The 10,000-nt window shown below is 42.1% G+C and overlaps 1 protein-coding gene across 1 annotated transcript in view; it reads right to left on the bottom strand.

The window, feature by feature from the left end:
* LOC138962406 (peptidyl-glycine alpha-amidating monooxygenase A-like) overlaps window positions 1–8,120 on the bottom strand; it is a 16,826-nt gene extending 8,706 nt beyond the window's left edge. Inside the window, exons 1-6 of the mRNA XM_070334212.1 lie at window positions 8,002–8,120; window positions 5,295–5,490; window positions 4,119–4,248; window positions 3,241–3,342; window positions 2,065–2,244; window positions 814–971 (exon numbers count right to left, since the gene is read on the bottom strand). Of these exons, the coding sequence (XP_070190313.1) occupies window positions 814–971; window positions 2,065–2,244; window positions 3,241–3,342; window positions 4,119–4,248; window positions 5,295–5,490; window positions 8,002–8,012 (777 nt within the window). The 5' untranslated portion in view covers window positions 8,013–8,120. The remainder of the gene's footprint in view (window positions 1–813; window positions 972–2,064; window positions 2,245–3,240; window positions 3,343–4,118; window positions 4,249–5,294; window positions 5,491–8,001) is intronic.
* Window positions 8,121–10,000: the final 1,880 nt, after the last annotated feature.

Below are 10,000 nucleotides of genomic sequence, written 5' to 3'. Positions count from 1 at the left end.
TTGCTTTACAAAAATTTCAACCAATTTGATTGAAAAATGAGGGTGTGACAGAGCCGCCTCAACGTTTACAAAAAGCCGGATATGACGTCATCAAAAGTATTTATCGAAAAAAAGAAAAACAAACTCCGGGGATATCATTCCCAGGAACTCTCATGTCAAATGTCATAAAGACCGGTCCAGTAGTTTGGTCTGAATCGCTCTACACACACACACGCACAGACAGACACACACACATACACCACGACCCTCGTCTCGATTCCCCCTCTATGTTAAAACCTTTAGTCAAAACTTGACTAAATGTAAAAAGAAAGGAAAAACGAAAAGTCGAACCTCATTCTCAAAAGATTAAAAATGTGAATGGTCCCACCCAGGGGCTTTATTCCAAACGAGCGTTCTTGTACTGTTCAAAGCTCTGAAGGTTTCACAATCGCGCCTTAATCGTCCCGAAAAGAATAAGGATTTATATAAGGACACCAATTTTATATAGGTTACTCTCGTGGAAATTCTCGCTGCTTTCTCTCTGGGGAAAGCGAGCTGCCACACAGCAACGGCGCTACCCAATTGTTTTTCTGTTTCCTGCATGCGTGTATTAATGTTTCCAAGCCCTGAGACTTTCGCTGTGAACTTGGGTATCTTTATTGTGCGCATGCGTGCACACGGGGGTGTTCGGACACCGAGGAGAGTCTGCACAAAGTAAGTTGACTCAGGGAAATAAATCCCTCACCGGACTTGGGGATCGAACCCACGCCGAAAGCGACACCTGGTTTTGAAGCCAGCGCCGTTACCGACTGAGCTAGTTCCCCGCAGGCTTACCTGCAGAGTGACGAAGGTGGTGTACCCCTTGCCGATGCGGATCCCGGCCTGCGAGTTGAAACACTGACCGGTCATGCCCAGACTCCACAGTCCGATCATTTCCGTGCAGCCTGCTGACCCCATCAGACACTCGCGGGGCTCCGGGATCAGTCTCCCCGCTGTGGTCACGGACAAGGTCAAATGTGAATTAATACAGAGGCACCTCCTTTTTAAGACCCCCCACTTAAGACTCCCTCCCTTTTAAGACCCTGTTTTCTCTGACTTTTTGTTACCACCTCTGTACATTTACCCCCGTTCTAAGACTCCCTTCTTTGTGAAGACCTGCATTTCTCAGATTTGTTGAGGTCTCAAAAGGGGGTTCCCCTGTAGTAAAAGTTCCTTGTTCCACTCATTCAGACATAGTGATGGTACCAGAGGCATTGTGAAAACCCCCCGTGGGTTAGGGGGAGTCCCATATTGGTTGGGACGAGAAAGAATTTACCCGATGCTACCCAGCATGTCGTAAGAGGCGACAAACGGTTCTGTTTCTCCTTTTACCCTTGTTAAGTGTTTCTTGTATAGAATATAGTCAATGTTTGTAAAGATTTTAGTCAAGCAGTATGTAAGAAATGTTAAGTCCTTTGTACTGGAAACTTGCATTCTCCCAGTAAGGTCATATATTGTACTACGTTGCAAGCCCCTGGAGCAATTTTTTGATTAGTGCTTTTGTGAACAAGAAACAATTTGGGAAGTGGCTCTATCCCATCTCCCCCCTTTCCCCTATCCCATCTCCCCCCTTTCCCCGTCGCGATATAACCTTGAATGGTTGAAAACGACGTTAAACACCAAATAAAGAAAAAGCATTGTGAAAGAAAGGCGTGCACGGCAGCCAGTGTTGACAGGTCTCTGATTCCACCAAAGTTGCCTGTCAACAGGTTCTGGAAGATACTAGCACTGCATCACTCCGATCTTAACTGGATTAGGCCCAAAAACAAATGTTCTTTTCCGGTGACAATAATGCGAAAAAATTATGGTTCGGTAGGTGTTTTTTTTTAAATTTTTTTTTTAATTTCTTCTTTTAATTAAAGAGGCGTATGTGGCTTTATACTGGCCGGAAATCGTGCGACCTGTGTTCCCTAGGTGTTAGAAAAGAGTATATTTCCTTGTAAAATCTGCAAAGCAGAAAGAGCCAGATATATTTAACAACTTTACAAACACTCTCACAGACACTCACAAAGAGTCTCACGGACTCTCAGTCACAAAGACTCTCACCCATTCCTTCACAGGCGGTGAGGACCATGTGATGCATGACGTTCTTGTTGTCGATGTAGGGCTTGGTTGCGATGAGGTGATACTCCTGGTCGCTAGGCAACTCGAAACTAAAGCAGATATAGGTCGTCTCCTGGGCTGGTACCTTGGTGCGGGGGAACCTTATGGTCATGTTCAGTACATCTGTGGGGGGAAAAGGGATAAGGGAAAGAAAAATGGGTTATTATACAATAGAATACAATACAGTACGGTACAATGTAGTACAGTACAATACAATAGGAAAGTACAATGCAGTGCAGTACAGTAAAATACAGTACAGTACAGTACAGTACAGTACAAGACAAGACACGACACGACAAGACACGACAAGACAAGACAAGACAAGACAAGACAAGACAATACAATATTATGCAGCGCAGGGCAGCGCTGTGCAGTGCAGTACAATACAATACAATACAATACAATACAATACAATACAATTTTTTTTTTTGGCTTGTCACACAAAACGAACACAGTAAACTTCCCGTGAAAACATTTGCAGCTCTCCATCTCAGATGTGCACAAGCTTTCACGTGGGGTAAGGCCATCCCTCCACTTAGACCTATAACCGAAGCAAACTACCGAGGAGCTTTCAGAGAAGATTGGACATTATTTGTGACCCTCCACCACGAAATGAGTCGCATGTCACCTTTGCATGATTTTCATGTTTTTACATTTTTCTAAGGAGTTTTGTATGCTCTATCCAGTGGTAAAAACCGTTTTAGAAAAGAGCAAAAACTGTTTGAGTTATAAGCCTGTTACTAAAGTGACCCTCACACTGTTACCTGACACTCCCCGGACTTATATTAAGCCTAGCGCAGAACCGCGCGAGGTGACATGCGACTCATTTCGTGGTGGAGGGTCACATTTCGTTTATGAATTAATTTCTTAACAGTCGCCACTGTCGACCAGCGAAATTAATTCATCAAAAATCCAACGCTGTACAGAACGCACAAAGGTTTGGTACTGAATTTTCGTTAAAAGAATTTCGTAAAATATTCGCAAAGTCAACTTCGAGCTCAATTAATGACATCCTTGGCAAATTAAACACCTGGAGTAATCATTAGTTACACAAGGAAAAGACATGACTTTTGCACAACTATAGATATTTGAGTGTCCGGTGAGTTGACAATGATGTACCTGGATCGTTGATGGCGTCGCAGGCGAACTCCTCAAAACTGCTGCAGTCCAACCACGAGTTCTTGGACACGCACTTCACGCTGTTCCATGGGTCGCACACCCCTGTAAGGCATCGACGTAAATGTTAAAACAATGGATGGATGGATGGATGGATGGGTGGGTGGGTGGATGGATGGATGGGAGGGTGGGTGGATGGGTGGGTGGATGGGTGGATGGGTGGATGGGTGGATGGGTGGATGGATGGATGGATGGATTGAACGCTTGGGTGGGTGGGTGAACGGATGGATGGATGGACGGATGGATGGATGGATGGATGGGTGGAAGGTTGGACTGATGGATGGATGGATTAATGGATTGGTTGGCGGATGGGTGGGTGGGTGGATTCATGTGAGTGGGTCGGTGGAAAGACAGTTGGATGGAAGGACGGGCAGGCGGGCGGGCGGGCGGGCGGACGGACGGACGGACAGACAACCAGATAAATAAATACATCAAGGAGGGAGAGGGAGAAAGAGGGAATGGGGTAGGGGTCGATGGAGTGAATGCAGGAGGCAATGGTGGAAAGAGGACTGAGCGAGGGAGTAAATAATTTACCGAATGAATGATCTTACACCAAATTATATCTATGAAAAAAAATAATACGATTAATCGTGGTAGGTTTGGTGATACGTGAACGGTGTTAGATCGGCGTACGACACCAATGCGTGACTGTTTTCTCCTCCTAAACAATGCCCTCGGCTGGATTTCTCAAATAGTGTTCAACTAGTGAGCAACATAAAGTATCCTCAGCGTGTCTTCAATGACCACCGCCTCCTTGAGAGAAGAAACCGTCAGGGATGAGACAGGGGATGGGGGGGGGGGGGGGGGTAAGGAGAGCTGACCTGGGTGGGAGATGTTGGTGGTGCGAGGCGGGATGGATCCAGGTGTCCACACACAGTCAGGGTCCCCCAGCTCTTGACCGTTGGTCAGTCCGTCCCCGTCACTGTCCAGTCGGCACAGGGCTGCCGTCCACTGCACACACACGCACGAATGTACACACACACACACACACACACACGCACAAACACACACACACACACACACACACACGCGCGCGCGCGCACGAGAACAAGATTTGTAGAGAGAATGTCCAAAACCAAAATGACCCGAATGACCACTTGTAAACAAAGATAATGGTAGGTCAGTATAGCCTAGACAACAATGTTGAATCTCTCACTGTGAGGTGAACTCACAGCAAGTGGCAGTGTGTTCGATCAGAACAAGTTAGCACTGGTACAAAATTAATGTAGAGCTACTCTCGTTGTTGTGTGCACTAGGAAAACTGGTAAACCAAGTTTTATTACACCCCCGGTATAGGGGTGTGTATAGGATTCGGTCCATGTGTTTGTTTGTTTGTTTGTGTTCGCATATAGATCTCAAGAATGAACGGACCGATCGTCACCAAACTTGGTGAACAGGTTCTATACATTCCTGAGACGGTCCTTACAAAAATTGGGACCAGTCAAACACACGGTTAGGGTGTTATTGGTGGATTAAGATTCTACAAGGACTTATAGAGGGACATACCTTCTCAGTTGGTGGCAGTCAGAATGGTAAGGACGGGGGTGTTTTTCCTACCTCGGAGGAATTTCTTGTTTATACCAACTGTTCAGTGATTGGAAGACATTAAATCCGTATACCGTTACATGTAAACAAATAAATTCCCAAACAACTGTTCTGTGATTGGAGGACTAGATACTTATACTGTTCTTTCTTTCTTTTTAAAACAACTTTTCGGTGACTAGAAGACCAAATGCCTATATTGTTCTTTCTATCTTATTCAAACAACTGTGACTATTAAATGCTTTTACTGTTCTTTCTTTTTCCAGACAAATATTCCTTAATTTTGCCAAGTGGTGCCGACACTGTACTGCATATCGTTGCATACACATCATCTCATTTTATGCGTTAAAGCAAAACTCAAATTAACAACAACAGCAACAACAACAACAACAACAACAACAACAACAACAACAACAACAACAACAACAACAACAAAAGTGTTCGACTAGACTCACATTTTGTCCGTTGCTGGCGAAGTCTAGTCCGAAAGGATTTCTGGACCCTCCGCCTTGTGCGTTTTTGTGACCCACCCCGTGCCAGATGAAGTTGGGTTTACACGGATGGGGTACGTGATCCCCGTTCGGGATCTTTAACCTGAACGAGCCATAGCTCAGGACCCCCGACAGGCATAGCACCAACAACAGGAATGTGCTGAAAACAATAAAAGGTAAAGCCTTTGTAAAAACTAACAATAGGAATGTGCTGGGGATAATAAAAGGTAAAGCCATTGTAAAAACTAACAATAGGAATGTGCTGGGGAAAATAAAAGGTAAAGCCATTGTAAAAACTAACAATAGGAATGTGCTGGGGAAAATAAAAGGTAAAGCCATTGTAAAAACTAACAATAGGAATGTGCTGGGGAAAATAAAAGGTAAAGCCATTGTAAAAACTAACAATAGGAATGTGCTGGGGAAAATAAAAGGTAAAGCCATTGTAAAAACTAACAATAGGAATGTGCTGGGGAAAATAAAAGGTAAAGCCATTGTAAAAACTAACAATAGGAATGTGCTGGGGAAAATACAAGGTAAAGTCATTGTAACAACTAACAATAGGAATGTGCTGGGGAAAATACAAGGTAAAAACGTTGTAAAGTTATGAGGTATCTTTTGATTTTGTTTGGAAAGTCCTTTGATTTTTCTTGTGCGGATTATGCCGTATGTTTTCCCAGCACGCATAGCGCCAACAACAGGGATATGCTGGGAAAAATACAAGGTAAAAACGTTGTAAAGTTATGCATATGATGTATCTTTTGACTTTACCCTCAGATGTATGTTTTCCCGGAATGCATAGTGTCAACAACAGGCAGAAGACATGAAATAAGACACGAGATAATGTATTTTCCATACAATTAAACAGGAATATGCTGGGGAAGGGAAAGGCATTGAAAAGTTATGATGTTCCTTTTGACTTTTCTTATGTGGATGAATACCCTTATATGATCGGCCGTTTCCCCCAGTACACATACGGTCAACAACAAAAATGTGCTCGGGATGATACAAAGAAACAAAACATTTATTCAAAACTTGACTAAATGTAAAAACATTGTGAAGTCCTTCGATTTGTCTTGTGTGGACTATGCCGTTATGTTTGTTTTCCCCGGCAAGCATGGTGCCAAATGATAGGAATATGCTGGGGAAATTACAATACATAAGACATAAGACATAAGATTTTATTTAACCACGTGCATTACACAGGAATATATTTTGGTTTGAGTTCATTCAAAACGTAGTAAATTCAGACACAACAACCAAACAGAGTGCTAACAGAACTGTATACACACATTCACTTACACCCACACACACACACACACACACACACACACACACACACACACACACACACACACACACACACACACACACACACACACACACACACACACTACATTATACCGCGTTCACATCTCGTCAACTGCACATAAAATACTCTGTTGGCAAAGAAGCATAAAACTCAAAATAAAATCTAGATATTTATACAATATTTATACAAGGTAAAGACATTGTAAAGTTACGGGGTATCCTATGATTTTTTTCCTGTTTGTGTGATGCTTTTACCTGAATGTTTTCTCCGGCACACATAATGCCAACAACAGGAATGTGCTTGGGAAAACACAAATGAAAAGACATTGTATAAAGTTATGAGGAATCCTTTGACATAATTATGTTGTGTCGATGATGCCGTTAGTTAGACATAATTTTGTATATGGTTTTCCCGGCACCCATAGTGCCAACAACAGGAACAGGCGCTTGTTGTGTTGTCGTGATACACAAAAACCGAACGAATTTCCCTGTATAATTCAAAATCAACGCAGACAAAAAGAGCCCAAAAATAAATTATGTCTCGCTTTTCTCGGGACAGAGGCCAAAGCGACGAGCGAGGATAAGTCGATAAAGTTCACTACTACTTGACGTTAGTTTGTTGCTGAGCATTTGCGAGTAATTATAATCTTTACTTTGATTTTGCAATTGGACACTCTTTATTTCTTTAAAACTGGGTTACAAGATGTCTGTCGGCCTTTGTGTATGCAGACGTCCTTCCACGCAGTTCATACCAGGCCTGAAATTATGTTGTCTGAATAAAGTCATAACTTTGTCGCAAAGTTGGCTTGAACCCGTTTTACTTGCTGTCTTCTAGTATATTGACCACGTTATTTAAATTGTCATGAAAACATCCAGTCTTCGACTATACTTCTTCCCCCCAAAAGTATAAAAAAAAAATAAGGCGAAACAAAAGTTTAGGAGGAAATGAAAATGTACGCATTTTCGTGGATCACCCTGGAATTCATTTGCAATAGTCCGGCAGTAAAGACTTAATTAAACTAAGTTAAACTAAGCTAAGCTAAACTAAACGAAGAAAATTTAAGCTAAACTCAACTCAACTCATCTCAACTTAAAATCAAATATTATATCGCTTTTTTAAGAGCACGTTGATAAGCTTTGCTTGATTTGTTGTGTTCCATTCATCAAATTGATCGTATACGGCATTGTTATCTGTAAAAAAAAAAATAATAATAATAATCATAAATGTTTAAGCCATCTATAAACTGAAATGACCTAAACTAATGTGTACAAAACTATCCAATAAATATAGAAATACATGGACATGAAACGCATAACAGACGGAGGAAACGTAACGAAAAAAGAACAACTTCACACAACTTACGAAGTCCCCATGGTAGTTAAGCAGACCTTTCCGTTCCAGTCCAAACGAATCGAATGAATGGTATCGACAAGCGCTGGTTTATACGGGTGAGTCAATAAAAACGTTCTACTTTTTAACCTCTAAACATCGCGTGGGAATTACCCATGGCCGGCCATGCGTGGCATAGAAAGTAAGGCAGTCAGAGGAAGAAGAAGAGTGGGCACACAAAAAAGGAGCCTACCGTAAAATGTCTGAAAGAAATTTTAGACCAGCTGAAGTGTCTGTTAGTGGATGTCCTTTGTTCTTATTTTATTTTTTTTTCTTTTATTTTTTTTTCCAAAACTGACCAAAACATTTCTGAAAAAAAAGAAGTAGTTTTTTTGTAAATTGTTTCGGTTTTACGAGGCGGTAGAATTTCGGTGTATTTGTACAACATAGAAAGCAAGAAAGAAAGAAGCGAGGAGTGCGTAATGCGAAGGCGACGGCAGCCCAAATGCAAACACGTACGTACAAGATGCCTCTTCAGTTCATGCACTGTCACAAGCATCTTGAACACACGGCCAGTACAACTGGCCTTGACACGGAACGATCCAAGGGGGGCAATCTCAGTCATCTGAAAGAGGGAAATCCAAACGCAATCCGCCTTGTTCGATTTTATGGGCTTGGACGATAGAGAAAAATAAGAAAAGCAAAAGCTGGAGTCCAGTCTGGACGAAACTGCTATCAAGAACGCAGAATTGATTTTTTTCTGAGTTTTTTTTTTAGCCGTAAGCGCCATTTCTCATTTGGATTTCCCTCTTTCAGATGACTGAGATTGCCCCCCTTGGATCGTTCCGTGTCAAGGCCAGTTGTACTGGCCGTGTGTTCAAGATGTGTCACAAGTTGAACTCACTTTCGTTGTCAGTTCATGCATTGTTGAACTCACTTTGGTTTGTGCGTCACAAAGCAAACCATGTATTAGTCTCTATTTCTCTCAGCGTAATTACCAACTTCCCGTACAAGCAAAATAATGGCAAAGCAAAGAGTAAAAAAAAAATCCGAAACTTTAAAAGTACATTCCTTCCCATGTACACTGTCATGTTAACCACCACAGATCTGTTCTGTCTCAGTGGAACTTTAGAGGGTCCAAAGTCAAGGAGGTTCCTATTTATTGCTTGTGCAAGGAACATTCCTCGCCGACACATAACCCCTGAAGCGCTCATGTAATGATAATTTCGATTTTCTTTTAAACTCTTTGAGTACTTTTCAAACGCAGTATGGTCACAAGGATTGGATTAACTCCAGAATTTGCTTCGGTACAGATCTTGAAGAACATTTTCTGAAAACAGTACTGATGGTACGCATACATGTAAAACAAATATATAGTCAGTGCGTCCCGGGACCCGCTCTTTTTAGTTTTAGTGCATCGTGTGACTCTCTCCGTGAATTTCTAGTGCATGTTTTCGGTTTCTGGTGCAAAACAAGGACGCAGGGATGCACAGTTTGAGGAGCCCGGATCCTGGCTGCTTTCTGTTTAGAGCGGATTTTTTTTGATGAAGTAATTTCCGTAAATGACACCTATGTCAATGTGATAAATTAATTGATAACACACATCCCCACTCTCCACAGGAAGTGGCCAGGCTGTTGGATGTTTCGCTTGTGTTCAAGTGCAAGGATGTACTCAACCCTAGCAAAAGCCTGGACATATCTGTTGAGGATTGTTGGCACCTTTAATGGAATGAAAACTCAGATTCGGTTAATAATCAAAGAACAGGAATCTATTCGCAAGAAAACAAAAACAAGTCGCGTAAGGCGAAATTACTACATTTAGTCAAGCTGTGGAACTCACAGAATGAAACTGAACGCACTGCATTATTTCACAATGACCGTAGTCCGCCGCTCGTGCCAAACGCAGTGAAACTGACGAGACTGTTTAGCGCGGAAGTGGTTTCGCTGTGCTGCATAGCACGCTTTTCATAACTCATAACTCATAACTCATAACATTTTATTGATCCAACAAAGGAAATTAAATTGGTCATCA

This window comes from Littorina saxatilis, linkage group LG1 (assembly GCF_037325665.1).
Source record: "Littorina saxatilis isolate snail1 linkage group LG1, US_GU_Lsax_2.0, whole genome shotgun sequence".
Lineage (NCBI taxonomy): Eukaryota > Metazoa > Mollusca > Gastropoda > Littorinimorpha > Littorinidae > Littorina > Littorina saxatilis.
The sequence above is the reverse complement of the archived record's forward strand: the minus strand, read 5'-3'. Positions and strand labels throughout refer to the sequence as shown.